This window comes from Genypterus blacodes, unplaced genomic scaffold (genome assembly GCF_046128005.1).
Source record: "Genypterus blacodes isolate CSIRO-AG114 ecotype Tasmania unplaced genomic scaffold, CSIRO-AGI_Gbla_v1 ptg000076l_1, whole genome shotgun sequence".
Classification (NCBI taxonomy): domain Eukaryota; kingdom Metazoa; phylum Chordata; class Actinopteri; order Ophidiiformes; family Ophidiidae; genus Genypterus; species Genypterus blacodes.
This window is the reverse complement of record NW_027466885.1, coordinates 5,489,130-5,507,792: the sequence shown is the minus strand read 5'-3', so window position 1 is coordinate 5,507,792 and position 18,663 is coordinate 5,489,130. Positions and strand designations below refer to the sequence as shown.

Genomic DNA, 18,663 nt, shown 5'->3' with positions numbered 1-18,663 from the left:
CATTTTAAATAGAAATAAGCACCCGAGTGTGGAGGTTGTTGTGTCTCCACACACACACACACACACACACACACACACACACACACACACACACACACACACACACACACACACACACACACACACACACACACACACACACACACACACACACACACAGTCTCACCATCTGCTCACACTGCAACACAATCGACAAGTGCACTACTACAGGACGAGCCAACAGGAAATATAGATCAAAAAGCTCATTGGCTGGGAAAAAGTTTGCCTTTATCAGCCAATCAGATTCAAGCCCTTAATTGTCTCTTTGAGCAATTATGAAATGCTTGCACAGTTATGAAATGAGGCTGCACATTTTGGTTTTCAATCGATACCCAATATTGATACTTGGCTCAGACCTGGATACAGCTGCTTGCAGTGTGAACAAATGGATACAACACACACACACACACACCCACACACAAACACCATGTCCACCAGAGCAGATCTTTGCAGATTGTCCCCCAGGCAGACGGGCGAGGCGATGAAGAGCGGCCTCGGAGGTCAAGGAGGAGTCTCACCTATGGGTGGTGCAGGGGGGCCGAACCCTGGCATGGGTGGAGGAGGAGGAGGAGGAGGAGGAGGAGGAGGAGCCCCCAAGGGTGCATACATGGATGTGACTGTAAGGAGTGGGTGTGTTAGTGGAGGAGCCCTCCATGCTGTTACATAACATCACATCGCTTTACTCCACAGGAAGCCTTTCCAGGGGGCTTGCAGGAGCGTTTCCACCGCTACACACACACACACACCCACACACCCCCCCCCCACACACACACACCCACGCTTTGACACACTTCTTGTTTGAGGGTCGGGTTGGAACTGAGTGTTGCCATGGAAACGCGCTTACAGGGGTGGGTACGCGCGTGTGTGTGTGTGTGTGTGGGGGGGGGGGGGTTTGTGGTTTGCCCTGAGCTGCTGGCCTGATTGTGGCTTCGGCTGAGGTGAAACACATCCTGCATAAATTGTGTGTGTGTGTGTGCGTGCGAGCTCTCTCGCTCCCTTTAAATGGCTTTGCTAAAAATTTACCGCAGCTTTACACTAGGCACATGCATGTCGTCATGCTGTGCATCTGTGTGTGTGTGTAGCCTGTGTGTGTGTGTAGCCTGTGTGTGTGTAGCCTGTGTGTGGTGCTATGTGGGCCTTACTGTTACCCAGTAAAGCAGCAGCGTGGCCTATTTAGCGAGCAGGATAGAGAATGAGCTGTGCTTGGAACACAATGGTCTTCCATAATCCCTCTGTGGTAAACACTGGCTTTACGTAGCGCCGCCTCAATGCACTTTACAGCTGCACCTCATCAGCTATTGGTTACTATTACCCTTTATTTGAGAAAGTAAAGTGTCGGGGAAAATTGCCCCTATAACCTAGATTTGTGCCCTTTAAATAAGGAAGTGGCAGCAATAACATTTAAACCTGCTGCAGGTGTTAAAGTGTTACAGGGGAGAATAATCGCTCACACAAGCTGCTTTATATTAGGAAACTGTAGAATCAAACACTCCTGATGTTGTCACGGTTCCCAGTTCAGGTCCTACCACTTCCTGGATCTCCCCGGGAACAAACGTTAGAGTAACGTTCACAGTATAAACACCCAGATACAGAAAACAAACATGTGTGCTAAAGGCTGAGCTCACCTGGTCCAGAGTTGGGGATGGAGGGGGTCGGCACGGCGATGGGAATGCCGATACCGCTGCTGCCGCTGTTCTCCCTGCTGCTGCTGCCCCCGCTGCTCCCGCTGGAGGAGAGAGAGACGGAGTCAGTCAGGCAGAAGGAAAGAGGACGTGGTTTATTCAGCAGCAACCCGCCGAGCGACACAGCAGGTTAGACCGCAGAGACATCAACTCTAAAAGCATCTGTGCGAGTGTGATCTACATCTAAACGCACGTGTTAGGCGGTTCTTAAAAGCATTACTCAGGAAGAAGAAGATGAAGAGTCGTTCCGCCGAAGAATAAGGGGTCAAAGGCTTGATTTGATCCATATTTCCCACCGGGAGCTTCAGGAGATAATGCAGGAATCCCACGTGCTCGTCAGCTCTGCCTCTCCCTCTTTTGACCCTGAGGCTGGTAGATCAATGACCCGGCCCACTGACTCTCCACCTCCCCCTCGGGGGCCTTGATCCTCCTCCACGCCCCGGCCACTCGCTCCACCTGTCCTCTCCGCCTCTTTCATCCTTAGTTTTCCAGAGTGATCCTCCCCATCTCTCACTCTTATCCCAGTGTCCTCCTCTCATCTATGTAAAGCGATTCCCGCCGTCCATCGCCCCCTGGTCTCCTCTCATTCCTTCCATTCCGGTGAACTTGCAGACTCCCTCCCCTGCCCCCTTCTGCTTCCCCACACGTCTCTTTATCCCTGTTCCCATCATCCCCCCTCTCCTCCTCTCTGATCTGTGTCAGTCGGGCCCTGAGGCTCTCCGGGGCCGAGCAGCAGGAGTTACTCCTCTGGAGGATGTTGGAGGCAGAGGGAGCTAAGTGTCTGAGGGGACAAAGGCTAAACCACCGTCCCGCTTTTGAAGTGGAACAGTGCACTTCACCCTCATCCGCATGTTTAGGATTTATCCATCTCAACACTTCTGGAAGCTTACCCAGTTCCTTTCCTAACATGTTCAACTCCAAACATTCCTTTTCATTCTTCCTGCCTCACTCATTCGCCCTCTAAACCTGTCAAACATCTGTGCTCAGTTGAAGATGATGATAAGTGATATTCAGCATGGTTTAAAATTAGGGTGAATGTTGCATAACTCAGTTTAGCTCGGGTGCAGAATGTGAGTAAATCAAAGTGGATATGCTGTCGAGTAAAACTGTGACGCCGTGCAGCCGAGCCGCTCGAGTGAACAATGTGACAGGCAGGTCCATCACGCCGACATGACAGGGGGACCTGAGTTATTCTGGATATTTGCTTTCATTTTAAATTATGCATGTGTTTGGGTGCTTGCCTCTTCCTCACAGCCACGTTATCTGAAGCACTTAAGAGTGACACGGCACAATCTGGGATCAAACCTCAAATGCTGCTGCTGCTGCTGCCGGGGTGAAAACAAATGAAGTGATTCGGGGAATTTCTCCTTTTGAATCCTGTGTACCAAAGTAGAATCTCTCCCGTAAAGAACGACGCGACGGCAGCGGGACACACAGGCGCTGTTGTGGTGGTGCTGCACACAGATGCCTGTGTTATGTGATGAAGGCAGAGACTGATGAGCTGGATAAGCACAGCTGACTCTGAGGCCTGTGTAATCAAATAGTGATGCCACAGCAATATGAGGCTGTGCAGGGTGGCCGGGTTCACTCCCATCCCAGCACAGCAGCGCCTTGGTGAACTTGGGAGTCAATTTTCCAATTTCTCTCGCTAGCGTTTGCTTTAGTTTGACGCCCAAAAGGCTCTTTGTTGTTTTATAAATGGCGACTGAAGGACTTCAAACAAGGCAGGAAGGATATCTTTTTTCTATTATTTATATTTGAGAGATTGAGTTTTATTTAAAGTTATATATGCGTATATATTGGTTAGAGATTCCAATTCCCAAATGTGGTTTATTTTGTATAATCCAACATCTTGTGGAATCTAGAATATTTCATATATTTAATCTTTATATAAAGTAAACATTTGACAAAGGAAACAATGAAAGTCGGATGTTCTCCAAAGTTTTGAAAAAAAAAAAAAAAACTTTAATATTTGATGTGTTTCTATATCAAAAAAGTGTTTTTTGAAAAGCTGCAACTTCAGATAATTAAATGAAAAATCACAACCCGAAGTCCATTTTTTAAAACTCCACAATCAGGCAGCAACACTACCTGATTGATCTCATTGTAGCTCCCGAACCTTTTGAGCAACAGTTGCCACTAATTACCAGCCTGGAGTGTGGTTCTGACTAAATCAGGAAGCAAATCGGTTATATCGGCACAGAGGAATTAACGTGTGTGTGTGTGTGTGTTTGTGTAAACATACATGGAGAGAAAGAGAGAAGGAGATGAAAGTTATATAATATTTATGAGCATCACAGTCAGCATATAACAGGCTTTTTAGCTAATGAGGTCACTTCAGTCACTCGTAACTCAAATATGATGAAAGCGTCTCCCTCATGCGGTGCAAAGATTTCTGGGTAGAAATTGGTGAGAGGTGTTTCTGTGCCGCAGACCTTTTATATCAGGAGCTTTTAGACGTATTAATATCAGAGTGATTCAGGCAGTGGTAAGCGAGCCTCTAAGCCTTGTCAGACAAATGCAGGATTTAGTGAGAACGCAAAGACGCAGCGACGAGCAAGTGCTCTAAGCCGCCGAAGTCGACCGAGAGATTTAGAACCATCTGTAGTTTCTGGAGAGCCGCGATTCTCACACTGCCAGCCAGCAGCGAGTATACAGCGACTCTGGAGCTGCGGCTGGGAACATTGAGTGGGTGTTGAGTCAGTGTTTTTTACCTGTGTGTGCGAGGCCTCTGGTTGAGGGAGGCCGTGCGCCCGGGGCTGTGCTGGCCGTGCTGATTGCCCAGTCGGGCGGGGCTGGTCATGTAGTCGTTGGGCACCGTGGGCGGCTTGACTGGCTCCAGGGTCTTGTAGGACGTGTTGCGTCTGAACCCGGGTGAGGAATGAGAGCAAAACAACGAGGGGAAATCAGAGAGAAGTCAGACCAAAAGCACTGCAACAGGCATCAGGAAGTTATAGACTCTCTAGACGTTTTTTTTCATGTGGTTTAACTAACAGATTGCAGTGAATCAGTTCAGTTCTGAAGAGGCGACAATGGAAACCATAGCTGAGTTTAAGAATAAATCTGAGGGTTCTCCCTGGTGGCTTTGTGGTCTCCATACACAAACCGTACAACCACAGCGCTCCGACTTTGACTACAGCTTGGGACCTTTGTTGTGTTTCCTGTACAGTATGTTTTCACTGGGATCCATCCAGCCGAGCTAAAAATACCCCTCAAAAATAAAAATTTATGTTAAAAATACTCTGTGGGTTGTGAGCGTGTGTTTGGCGTTGCCTGTGACAGTTAGAGGACAAGACTTGGACTTCCCCGCCGTGACTGAAATGGAAATCTCACCCGAGCGTGCCACGCCCCGACATGGGCGGGCTGGGCGGCTTCTGCGTGGGCGGGTTGGTCCTCGATAGCGTTCCTCCTCCTCTGATCGACTGGTTGTTTCCATGTTGCTGCGGCAACAGAGAAGAGGAAAAAGGCGAAAAGGTGCCGGTTTAAAGAACGAAATGACTTTACAACGCTGTGGCCGAGCACCACGTGTTGGGTGACAACAATCAAAGCGACAGGCTGCCCAGACGGCGGGTTTAAAGGCTTATGTGGCAGCTTTAACTAACTCACACGAGTGTTTAGTGCCCATTGCTTGCAGGTTACTTTTTAAGTAACCTCAAGGGACGTATGATTTGTCTGGGAAGCCTATAAAAGGAAATAATATTCTACAGGACATTTAAGGACTACGACTCAATCTGTAAATTAAATGACGACACATACACAGTTGGTAAATCGACAGGGAGGGGAGGGGAGGGGGTGTTACAGGGGTTTGGATTGTGGGTTGAGCTCATTAAAGGCTCCTGCAGACTGCGCAATGTGGTTGATGAGAATCGTGATGAAATCTGAGGTCTAAAGGACCAAAAGGGTGCTCTAAGCTGCTGGTCTGAGACGTGTTCATATACAGAACACAGCCTGACACAGAGCACACACAGGCTTTATGACACCCGTGTGTGTGTGTGTGTGCCATCATCACGTGAACTCACAGGATGAAGGTTATCACCCAGTCTGCAGGAGGCATACATTGGCTACGTTGGTTAATGGGAAATAAAATTGGAAGGGACAATTACCACATGTATGGGGAGGTGGAAGATTCTATCAATAATACATTACAGCAAAATGGGTCATGTGACGAACCAGACTTACCTTGGCTTTTAGCCACTTAGTGTGGGCGAAGGGAAGAAAAAACAGAGAGAGAGAGAGAGAGAGAGAGGACTTGTCAAATCGGCCGAGTCCAAACAGAACACAGAACTCAAAGTACAGGCGGGCGACAGACAAATGGCTCCTCACCGTGTTTACACTGAGTAAACATTTAGCAAGACCTGGGCAGGTCGGCGGTTTACGAGTCAGCCAACCAAAGGAAAAATCCTGCTGCTCCTGATTGTTCCTCTCTCTACTGTACCACACCCAGCAGGCAGGCAGGCAGGCTGGCAAGAAATCTCACAACTGAGCGCCTGCATCGGTAAAACCAGTTCTGTCTTAACTGGGCGTCATGGTTTCTGACACTGAATGGTGCACGGATTTCAGCAGACAAAAGGTTAAATCATTCTGTGGCACGTCAGATGTTAAGTCTGTTGTTTTTGGGGTGAATTTATTGTTCGCATTACATCCTGTTCCCGTGACAGGTCACCTTGCCGGGCAGTGTAAAATCCTCTTTTGCGCCGGTGTGGGCCGAGAGCCGACGTCTAAGAGACGGAGCCGACGATGCAGCGAGGCTGATCTGCAGTTTGACGACTCCAGAGTCAAGTGGCTCATCAATAATGCAGACTCCCCCAGTGACCTTTGCAGAGAGCAATGTAGCGTCACAAGACTTACACAAGGGAGAGCCAAAAAAAAAAGAATAAAACTTGCCGCGCCGGTGGGTATGAAGCGTTCATGTTCAGATTCCACTATCTGGGTTCTCACAAGTCAAACCCGAATCTATTTGCAGCCGCGGTCACGGTCGCTCTTAACTACCTTGTATTTCTGCTGCACAAACCAGATTGTGAAGAAGCACACGCTTGCGCAACCACAGTTTAACAATGTCATGGAAAGGTTTCAAAATGGACGCCTAAATGGAAACCCAAACACCAGTGCGTCTGTTTCTGTCTCCTGTAAGAAACGCTGTCGATCATTGACTGTTGGTGAGCTGCCACTGACCTCGTACGCGTCCAGGCACTGACCAGAAGGATAAGCAAAGGTCACGTGACTCTGACGTAAACAGGGACAAATCCTTTCAAACTGAAACGTCCCTTTAAGCCGGCCGAATGACACATCGGATGGAATCGCAGGGTTGCAGTTGTAAGAACAGAAATAACAACCTGACGTCATCGACCTCGGATTCCTGAAACACTCGCTGACCAGATTAAACATCAGCTGACTGGAAGAATGAATCTCCCCTTTCGCGTTCAAAAACTCTGCGTCTGCCTGTCTGATGTGTGTGACGCAGGAGACAGAAGATCAAAGGAGGACGTCTCTTTTAATCTCGCCTGTTTTTTCTCCGTCGCGCCGATTCAAAATTTGGGCCGAATCAAACACGGAGGCAGAAGCTGCGAGTTTTCCAGTTAGCTGGCGGAAACAGAGGAGATTTAAAGCATTGATTCTGGTCTGTAACCAAAGCGTGGCTATAGAGATTCTATACACGGCTGCCGTCTGACAGCAGCCATCGCTGTGGGTTGTATGAATTAATATGGAGTATTGATGCCAAGTATTGATTACCTCTTTGGGCTGTGACATGCGCGATGAGAGGAGCTGAGAGTGTGTGTGTGTGTGTGTGTGTGTGTGTGTGTGTGTGTGTGTGTGTGTGTGTGTGTGTGTGTGTGTGTGTGTGTGTGTGTGTGTGTGTGCAGCTCATTAAATTCACAAGCTCAAATACATTCAAAAGGAGATTAGGCTCAAAATAATATGTAATTTGCTTAAAATAGAGCCATCAAAACATTCTCTGAAAGCCCGTGATGATTTCACTAATCTGACACTATTGTGCCGCCGTTTGTGCTGCGTTCTCAGTCGTCTCCTAATTCTCAGCATTTCTGATTTCCTGCACAGGAGTGTCAGCGTTCAGGGATGATTCACGTGTATTTACTTTCACCGCGTGTGCATGTTGCAAATCTTTAGTAATTTTTTCATCAATCAGTCAAATTCTCACTTCCCGAGATGATTAACTGACTTGTCATCGTTCTTTTGATCCTGTCACTGAAACACAAAGCCCTCATATCCTGGATGTCACTTTCCCGTGCAGTATGGTCTCGATAATGTGTGAAACCCGCGTGTCTGCGGTGGGAAATTAACCCCAATAACACATTTCACATCTCATTAATCAGCTGGCTCTTCCACCCCGACACAGGAATCTGCCATTGGTAATGGACAGCGGCACAATGGCTTTTATCCTCCCTTATCAATGGCCGTCATTCTACAGGATGAGGCCGGGCCGCTAATCAAATCTGCCCGACAGCTACAATTGATTGGCTGATTGATGGGGCAGAAAATGCGGGACAGGGGAGGGAGGGAGGGAGGGAGGGGGGGCAGATGGAGATCGCAAAAATGCCCCCAGACATCAGGATGTGATGTCACCGCTGATGCTGTCCTGACGACCTTCTGACCTCTAAACTGAGCCATGATGGCGGCGGAGGGAGTGAGTGAATATGTAACTGTTTGAAGCTCTACAGTACTTTAAGGGAGGAGATGCTGCTCAGGAGGTTTTATTACATCCAATTCTTCCCATCAGTCCACACTAACATGAAGATCTAATTGTAACAAACTCGCTCCTCTTCTAGCGTTCAGAGAAACCGGAGAGCGCGATTATGAGGGCGTTCTGGCACTAAGTGCCTTTAAAAATGCCCCCCAAATTCACATGACTCTGCTTGCCATGTTCGCGTCGCTCTAAGAATAGAAACGTTCTCTGAAAGCTCTATGATGTAATCTCTTTCGAGCTCATCGCCACCCCTACCCATTCCCACCAACCCACACTGAACATATTCCTGTAGGGTCAGAGAGGTGCGTACTGAAGATGAAAGAGGAAGCATGTGGTGGGGGAAGGGGAGGAAGATAGAAATCAGATCAGAGGAATAGAGAGAGAAAGAAGAGGAAAAGCAGGAAACAGGTTGCAATGCGTCAGATGAAGAAGAAAGAAGAAACATCTGCTCACCTTCACGCCGTGTCCAACATCGTCCAGTACAGTGTAGTCAATGGGCTTCCTGATGTACCTGACCGGCCTTTCTACATTCGCCGGCGCGATGATCTTATGAGTCCTCGCCGTGTTCTTGTTGGTGGTCAGGATCCCGATCTCTCTCCTCGCCACCTTCTCTTTATGGATGTCCACCGTCTGTGAATGACACGGTGAAAACAGACAGGGGTCAAGATCGATGCCACAGAGGATTCCCAGTGAGCCTCCCCACCCCCTGGGGAGCGAAGCAGCTCGTCACACAGCTGCTTAAGACACTTTAATGAAATCACAAGGCTGTGCTTTTCATCAGCAAGGTCTTAATCTTTTTTACGCAGCCAGCGAGCAACAAATAAAATCGATCGTGGCACGAACCAGATGCGGGGCAGCATAATGACCCCCGCATGTGTACGTGAACAAGTCTGGCTGCGCAAATTAATGGCCCCCAATGAGTTTACTGCCCCCCAAATGAGATCTAGGAAGCCAATTTAAAAAGTATCAAGAACACACAGAAAAATACTACCACAAATTGAAAATGGAATTTTAAGAAGTAAGTACATCTGTTGCACAGTTAAGGGACAATCTGTAGGATCTCAAACAGCTATTACTCCAAATTTGTTTGTCATTTGAAGTCATTAATGTCTCCTGATGCAGTTAAATGCTTGTTTACTTCTGTAATAATTGTCATCACAGTGTAACAGGCTTGCACTTAATTCCACAACATGCTGGTTTACTTTGATTATTTATGCAAATGTTGCTTGAACCTATGCGATCAAAACAATTGTATGTGAATCTGAAGTCTGACCGAGCTCAGAAAGTTGTCTCGTGTCTTAAGTGCTGTATTATTTTTGCTTCCGGTGAGCAACACGGCTTTTCGTACTGAATCTGTGTCCTGGTTTGATTAATGACCCTGTCGTCTTCATCACACCTAATTAAATTGAAGCTGCATGAGGGACCTTTGTACACTGCAGGTTCCTAATGACAGGGGCGACCTTTTCAAGATGTCTACCTGGAAACCATGTTGCACTTGGTGGAGGTAAACTGCATCCACTTATGAGTACAACCATTAATTAGTGGAGGGTGGAAAAGGACGAGTAGGAGAACGTATTCATTCTTCACTTCTTCGCTTTAGCCTGACAACATTCCATCATTGTACTGGGACAAAGAGATGTAAACAGAGTAGATTGGTCCTCTGGGTGTGAAGCGCTTGCTGTAACCTCCTGGGCTGGATTTAGTGGAAACAGCAGGCAGGAATCTAATAATATGTGCAGCAGACTATTCAAAGTCTGTTGTCAACAGTTAATAACCAAATCCTTGAAAAGGTCAAGCCTGGTGTTTGCGTACGTGCCATACACAAACAGTAAAAGAGGAAATACCGTCCAGCAGATCCTCTTAGTCACCACTGATATCACTATAATATCAACACAACACTTCCATCAACGTGTTATATCAAACATCGAGATTTAAACACCGCTGTGAAATCTTCCAACATCTCTGCTTTTCCAATCCCCTGCCCAGGAGCAGCTGGTCTTCCTCTGAGACATGAAAGGCGTCAATGTCCTCAGAGGGCAGAGCTGTAAAAAAAAAAAAAAAAGGATCGTCTCTCACGGGGGCCAGAGCCAACAGAGGATTCCTTTCATTCCACGGGGATCTGGAGCTGGACCGGAGCTCCGTCTCTCTATTCTGTGCTGTTCCACTCCATGCTAGATTCAGCCTTTTGAGAGTATCCCAAACTTGAAGGCATCAACAGCCCTGTGGGGTGGGGTGGGGGTGAGGGGGGGGACTTTTAATCCAGTCCAGTGCAGCCAAGCAAACGTCAAACACAAAGTCCCTGGACAAGATGGATGTGAGAGCCGACAATGAACTCACAGGAATCTATAAAAATGACGCAAATCAGACCAAATTCTCACGGCCGTACATGGATATTAGATAGTGGATTGTTCCAAGATGACAGAAAAAACAGAGGAATCAATATTTCATAACAGGCAATGCTGCTCATACATAAATGCTCCCATAGAGATCCCCCCATACAAACAGAGCACCTCCACTCTGCTCCAAAGCTCTGCGGCGTCAGTTTGAATTAAGAGGGATGACGGGTCATTGACTGCAGCGGTCGTTTTTAACCTGAGCGGGCTGCCAGAACATGAGAGACTTCTTAATTCAAAAAAACGACTGCAGTGACAAACTCTTCCCGCCGCCATAAATATTCCATTTCAGTCACAGCTCCACTCCGAAATCCAGTGTGCAAGAGCTCCTCTCGCAAGGATTGAAGCTAACAGCTAGACTCCACAGATCAGAGATAGCGCAGACACTGTCAGAAGTCGTGATCGTCTGCAAAAAACTCTGCCAAAATCTAATCAGGCCTTTGGCTTCCATTTCCGGGGGAGAAATGGGGTTCAGCGAGTAGCCAACGACGCACCCAGACAGAGGTACCACTGAGGAAAGAGGAAAATCAGGCCTGTGGGTCTGCTCCAATGTCCTGTGCCAGGTTTTACTTCCAACACAGAGTTTTAACCCCAGTTCACCCCACAACAACCCCCCTACGACCCCCCCACTATAATCTAAATCGAGTTCCACAGGCACCGAAAGAAGTGGCTTTGTAAGCGTAAGATATGAGGGCGTAATCAGCCAAAACTCAAAAAGAGGAAAGACAGAAAAAAAAACTGCTAGCAGAACTCTTGCGTCTAAACTGGGAAAGCATCTGGCTTGGGCGGAACATGTGTCCCTTATCAGAGAACAGCGTGTGGACAAACAGCATTGCAGCTGGCAAACGGGGGGAAGTGAGAAGGCGACATTGTATGAGTTCATCTCCTTCCTGTATACCGAGAAAACAGGCCTGAAATAGTGAAGGGCCGCTGTTACACAAGTGTGGACAGCTATGTAAATGCAAAGGCATGACTTTAGTACACTGGTATGCGGCGAGCACTTGAGGCCCCACTTTACTGCAAAAGATACAAGACAACACGATGAAAGAACACGCGGACACGTTCTAAAACATTGCGCACCAGATGGTCCACAGGAAATGTTTTCTGTCCTTTCTGCTTCTGATTCCTCATCCTGGCTGAAAATGACCCAAATATCTCAAAGGTTGCGTCACAGTTGAGCAACAGGTATCAGAAGTAGATCAGATACAAGTTCCAAGCATATGTTGGGTGGAAACTCCATGGGCATGAACTCTGGATACCAACTCAGCGATGATTGTCATGTGCTCTTAACCACAGTTGTCCACAAGCCTGAAGCCTGAGGGTCTTTCCCCTGAATCAGCTTCAGCTCCTTCGGCCTGTGGCTCATTCCAATTCCGTCCATCCCTTTGAGAGATGAGCAGCCCGGTCTATGCGTCTGCTCCAGAATCCAACTCGCAAACCGGAACTTCTGCCAATGTCTGCCTCGTCATCGGCAACTTCTGGCCAGACAGGAAAATAGCATCGAGCCAAGATCATTCTGGCCTGGAAGACTTCTGTATCATTCAAATGACTCAGTGCAGTAGTTGTCATGAGGAGAGATTCTTGGTGTGTTGTTAGTAGCAACCAATGTCAAAACATTTGGGATTTGTTTTATCCCAGAATGTTGCTGTAACCTAGTTAAAGCCACACTAGGGCAACTTTGACTTGCTGGCAGACAGAAAGGGTAACTACTTACAATGCCTGAACTCCAGCACTGTGAAAAGTGATGACATAATGTCTGCTAATTAGTCACAGGGCAGTGATCTCTGCCACTCTGATCAGTGAATTAGACGATTAGATGAAAAGACACCGAAGGTCCCAGGAACTGATTATACAGTAATGGTATAGAGTCTATTTCTCGGAACATTAAAACTTAAATTATACTCCATTAAGGCTATTTTCTGATTGAAAGCCACCTACACATATGTTCCTCACAAAGGAATAGGAATCCTACTGAACCCGCCCATGTCTACATCCTGCTTGGACATTTGCCTTTATCACTGGATGGAGAAAGTACATGTATAGTCCAGTAAACATAGCAGGTTCTTCCTTTGCCCTGTGTTAACTGGCCATCATACAAGAACGAACACTTTGAGGTGACTTTGTGCTGGGCTTTATGGCGCAGCACTCAGGACACAGCTTCACACTTTAATTAGCCAGGCCTGCCTGCATGTCATCAGGGGGTAAAGAGGAAATAAAAATCAGCAAGAGCATTCATGCAGAGACAGAACGTGGAACATTTCATCTGTCAGCCTCTGAGCATCTTTCCACTGTGACCCTCCCTCACCCAGCGCCGCCCCCCTCCCCCCCACACTGCTTGCTTTACACTCGTCAGCAAAAGAAGGGGAGAGACGGCGAAGCCACCAATACTTTTGGAGACAAGTCAAACACTGACAGTAAGCGCCCGTGCAACATTAGCAACGGGGCGTAAATCTCACGGGCAAGCAGGACGGCCAATCAGAAGGCTCGCTCACACACACACATAACTCGACAGCTCCCGGCAGACAAACACAAACAAGTCTTGAAGAATGAGAATGAGACACACGCACACACACACACACTAAGGAACGATGCCCCTAGACTTTGATGGCACTGAGACAGCCGGTTTCACTTCAGCTCATGTTGGGCAGAAAATAAAACAGCTTCTTCAGCACTTTGGCAGGCCGGCCTCGGGATGATGTCGTCGACAAAACGCCGGCGCTGCACAAACGCACGGACAAACAAAAGCCACGGCTGCACAGCGTGAACTGTAGGCGTAACGGGAGCTTACACACAACACGAGGAATATCCTACTACTAGACAAACACACCCTTCATCCCAGTGTGTGTGTGTGTGTGTGTGTGTGTGTGGCTGCGAGACGACTGTGCCAATAGTTAATGACAGAGTGAAACCACAGGTGATTATATTTGGACGGCGAAAAGAGTCAAATGGAAAACAGCCGTGTCCAGATGTTTCAGCAAGCTGGCATTTTCTTCCTATGCTTCTTTGAGAGATACCACACATCCACACACACACACGCAGCGCTTAAAATGTACTCATCACGTTTTCATGACCTGCTGTCCAAGAACATGGGAGGTTTCATTTACTGGCATGCGTCGCTGCTGGAATCGCCGGGGAAACAAACCCGACGACAGTGTCAAATAAGACGTAGCGGAGGGTTTTTGGCTGAGCGCTGAGGTAGATCTGGACGTCCTGGCTCCGCGGCGCTTATGAGGAGATAATCACAAGAGGCCCGTGTCTGTTAAACGCATTTAAACCTCGATTTCAGGCCCGCCGGCTTAAGAGTGCGAAACGACTGCGAGGATTTATCCTGATGTCACAGCGGCTCCGGGCGAAAGACAGCGCGACTCTTTCAACTGCTAACGTATCCGAGAGAGTTAACTGGGCGTATATGTTCTTTTCCCTGCAATGCCTTATTACCTGTCAGGCCCCTGATAGCAAATCTGAACACTTTGCTATTTTGTGATGCTCGGAGCATCCCTGCACTTATTTCATGATGAAGTGCTGTAACTGCTGAAGTGAGCTTTTTTATTACGCCCACTTTCCCTCAACCTTCCAGGTCTGCTGCCGCTACTTCGCTTTGTAATATTCTCACATTACATAAAACGACTTTATGGTCTCTTAACACACACCGTAAACACGGGCGAGTTCAGTCAAATGTGGCAGTATTGGCATATAGATGTATAGTTGGGAAAGAGTTGTGACTCAACTGCGGTTCGTGTACTGTAGGTTGTTGAAGTCTGGAGCTCGTGTTTGAACACTCAATCGTGTTTATGTGCACACTGATAACAGATAAATGCCAGTGAGACAGACGGTTTATATGGAAGAGATGAATGGATTCTGTCATTTAAACCTAAACACTTGTTGCATAACCGGTTTTAGGTGGGGAGGGCAATTGCACAATCATCAGAGGTCTGTTAGCCTGCACACATTAACATCTAGTTAGACTTCTCCAGTGATAGAAGTGTTTTAGTGGTGTTGAAACTAATGGGATCAGTAAGTGATGACCTGAAAAGGAGAAGGAAACACACACAAAACAACACAAAGTCCCCAGTGGACACAAACAACAGCTTCTTCGGCAGCATTACCAGACTAGCATGGAGTCATACAGTAGGCCATCATGTGACCTGAACTGATGAACTTCCTCTCAAACCTCTAGGCTGCTGTCCATTCCCACTTTTCTGTCTCAGCCTCATCGGTGCGAGCAGACACTTCCCAACTCTGCAGCGAGTAAAAATGGAAGAGCGAGTAGCGTTAGAGCGAATGCTCTCTTTGTCTTGGTCTCTCTGCGCGCTTACAGCTGACACATCTGAAGCCTGTCATCTGTGAAGTCAAACAGTTGTCCCAGAGCCCTTTTGTGAGGCTGTTAGTGCAACACAGAGCGTGTCAGAGCTTCCATCTGCACCGCGAGCCAAAAGCAGAGGTCAAACGCCCAGTGGGGACTTCGCAATTTGGCAGCTTCTTGTAGAACATCCCTCATAAACTGGATTCCACTGGTAAAGCTTCCAACGCGCCGAGCCAGAGAAGGCGGATGTGAGGCCTGGACGGGTGTGAAGACTCGCAGAGATCAACTTTCCCGCTCTCCCGGCTGAGGGAAACGCCGTCAAATAAACCCCAGCCAGGACGACTCGCCAAGGTCTCGGCTTTGTTTGCGCGCCTAGCACATATGGAAACACCTCGGTTGACTTTTGCCGATTCCGACTCTTGGACGGCGGCCAGAGCGGCTTTCTACTTCACAAAGACTCGCTCTACAGTTTACATGAAGGCCAGGAGGGAGAATATTCATCAGCCAGTCTGCTCAACACATCATCAGGCTGTCCACTGATCAGCAGGCCAGACTCAGCGAAGAGAGATAAACTGCCTAAGCCCGAGCTCAAAACTATTTTACAATGGGCCTTGTTTATAACGGCCTATTAAACAGCAAAGTGAAGAGCTGTAGAGCAGCGGTGCAACGATTACATGTAATTGTGGAAGGTTGTTAAGTGGGAAAGAATGCAGTAGTAATGATGATGATGTTCTAGAGAGCGGGGGTGAAGGGGGAGCGGCAGGAGAGGAAGCAACCACAGAGCAGATGATGATTCACCAGGAGCGAGTCACCTACCTCACATCAGTCACAGGATGGACGTCTCAACTTCCCCCACACACACGCACACGCACACACACACACACACACACACACAATCAGAAGCGACCACAGCAGGGGGTCCTCACACTGTTTTGCTCACAGTATCAACGTGGGAGAAGGTGGGGGGGGGGGGGGATGACAGGGTTGTTCATCAAAAGCAGTGACTCAGCGATTACCTCAGCGCGCCTGTGAGTATTCCGCTTCACAAAAAGTCGCCCCGTGGCCCACATGTGGTGTTGGAGCAGAAAACCCCCCTCTCCGCTCCAAGCGCAACACTTTTCATCTCTCCAGATGCGTTTCCATCCACCGGCCTTTTTGCACGATGATGTGACGGCGCAAACTGCGGAGTGTTTACTTTTGCTATGCAACACGTTGATCTCAACCATCGATACAAAAGTCTTCCCCCTCGAGTGAGACACAATAGAGTTTAATGTTGTAGCGTGTTAATAAGGAAAAATCGGCAACATCTGTTACAGAGACAGTAGTTACTTAAAACATGATGTCACCGTAAACCTAAGCCAAGGTCGTTTCTGTCGTCATAGTTCAAGCATTTGGTCCACTACACTACACAGACAGATCCGCTCCATGTTTTACTTCTGACCTTCATTCTCAATATGGAGCCTGGGGTCCATCAGGGGCCTTTTTCAAGGGCTTCATGGGGGGGAAGGTGGTCTGCAGGTACATGTAGCCCCTTGGTGCATCATCATCATGTGGCTTTTATTGGTATATTTTGGAACAATTAAGGCTAATTTGAAGAAACGGGACCCACAGTCTCAGTTTCATGATGCTTCAATAAAGGATCGTTCTTTCACACTTTCACACAAACTTTGGCACCCTGAGAATGAAAACCTGCAACTTTCTCTTCACCGTGAGCCAGGCACAGACCGGAGGCGACGGACCACACAGACTGAGCCGCTCCTACCAAACCACTGAAGAGGCTAAACCAGGACCAGGAGGGTTAATATCCAACATTTGACGACAAAACTTAAATGCAGGTGAAACTCTTGTGTGGAAATAAACACAGCCGAGGGGCAAAGGGGAAGAGACCACCGTGCTTAGAGGCAGGAGGAAGACACAAATGCAAAACACACACAAGCAAGACACAGCGGGATCAGCAGGAAGCACAGGGAGCTTCCACACACACACACACACAAACCTATAAGGCTTCATTTCCTGTTTGGATGAGTGCCATTCCTCCTCTACAGGGGGTCAAAAAGCCAGCACTGCAGCACACACACACACACACATGCACAACTTCAAGACGGAGTGTGTTCCCATCATCGGCACTGCACAGAAGCACACACACACCCACACACACACCACAACCACCGGAGGTAACGGCATGAAAATCTAAGGAATTACAAACAGAATCAAATCAAAATGTGTTCCATGAAGTTAAATCTTGGCGATAAACCGACTCTGACTTTGGAAAACAAACGGTAGCTGACTCGCAGTACCAGATAAGAATATTGCGCAACACTCTCTCTGCCGCTTCTCTGCGTCCTGGCCGGCCCGTTGTCGTGCTTCATCTGTTCATCTGTGTGCCGGTCACTGGGTTCGTTGTGTCTGCTGGCCAGCTCCCCATGCAAATCTCAGGGGATTGATATTACCATCACGACACGGCGGAGCGGAGGTAAACAAAAGGACAAATCGCACTTTGGGGCATTGTGTTGATGCATTACAGCATTTCAGTGCCTTCATTCACCATAACAAAGTCATTTGTTCAATATAAGCAGGACGGCATTCAGTTCTGTTTTTCATTTGCTTGATCTGTACATAGATAACACGACACTGAAAACCTCCTCAAAGCTTGAAAATAGTTATTGTTTCATTTGAAAAAGGCGTGTATGTAAATGCAAAGCCTGCAGGTTTTGCTGAGCGGTTTCCCTCAATTGTTGCCAAAAAGTGAGGTAGCGTTTCCTCCCTGGGTGACACACTGTCATGAGACGGATGAAGAGCAAATGGTCACTTCTCCTCTCAGCTCATGTTGATGCCGTTTCCTTCAGATGAGGGAGGAAGTACCAAAGGCTGCGTAGGAGGGTGGAAAATACACTCTTCCATCTGATTTTGAATTAAGGGGCTACTTTGAAACCTTTACTGTGAACAAACCACCCCGCCCCCCCCACAAACACCGCTTCCCTGTTGCAGAATCACTGTGCACACTGAGTGTTTGTGCATGAGCTTACTGGATGCATTTCAATGGGAGACAACCACAAGTTTTGCATTGCATATTTGCATCGACAACATTCAGCTAAAGCTCCCTCCTGTACTACACTGGAAAAATGAGGGAAAATGACAACACACACAAAGTTTCACCTTTAAATGTTGCTCAGCATGTGTGTATGTGTGTATCCGTGACATCACAAAATGCACAGAAATACGCGGAACAGCAAAATCTCGTTTGCTTCCGTTACAGCAACACTTTCTGCTGCATCTTCAGAGCAGAGCTGTTACTGATCCAAGGTGTCTCGCTTCCTGCCAAACTCAAAGCGTTTTTGCTCTTTCCATTGCTGCGCCTCGTCACGGCACTCATTCAACAAAAGCTGCCACAGACGGCCAAGTTGTGACGAAGATGAATGATGGGGGGTTTACTTATCGCCATAGCAACGGCGACACGTTCCAAAGGGAGCGTTTGTATGCGTTGTATGTCGCTGCGTGCCTTAGCTTTCTAATTTCCTCCAATCTGCTTCTGGTTTCAAGTTA

The 18,663-nt window shown here is 47.7% G+C and overlaps 1 protein-coding gene across 7 annotated transcripts in view; it reads right to left on the bottom strand.

The window, feature by feature from the left end:
• The window catches only part of abi1a (abl-interactor 1a), a 38,155-nt gene that overhangs the window by 6,614 nt on the left and 12,878 nt on the right, over positions 1-18,663 (bottom strand). For 2 of the 7 annotated variants that reach the window (XM_076158126.1, XM_076158124.1), the window contains exons 3-8: positions 8,878-9,054; positions 5,901-5,915; positions 5,055-5,161; positions 4,436-4,585; positions 1,665-1,765; positions 558-656 (exon numbers count right to left, since the gene is read on the bottom strand). In XM_076158126.1, coding sequence (XP_076014241.1) covers positions 558-656; positions 1,665-1,765; positions 4,436-4,585; positions 5,055-5,161; positions 5,901-5,915; positions 8,878-9,054 — 649 coding nt within the window. The remainder of the gene's footprint in view (positions 1-557; positions 657-1,664; positions 1,766-4,435; positions 4,586-5,054; positions 5,162-5,900; positions 5,916-8,877; positions 9,055-18,663) is intronic. The other 5 variants (XM_076158125.1, XM_076158129.1, XM_076158127.1 and 2 more) reach the window with 3 other exon arrangements.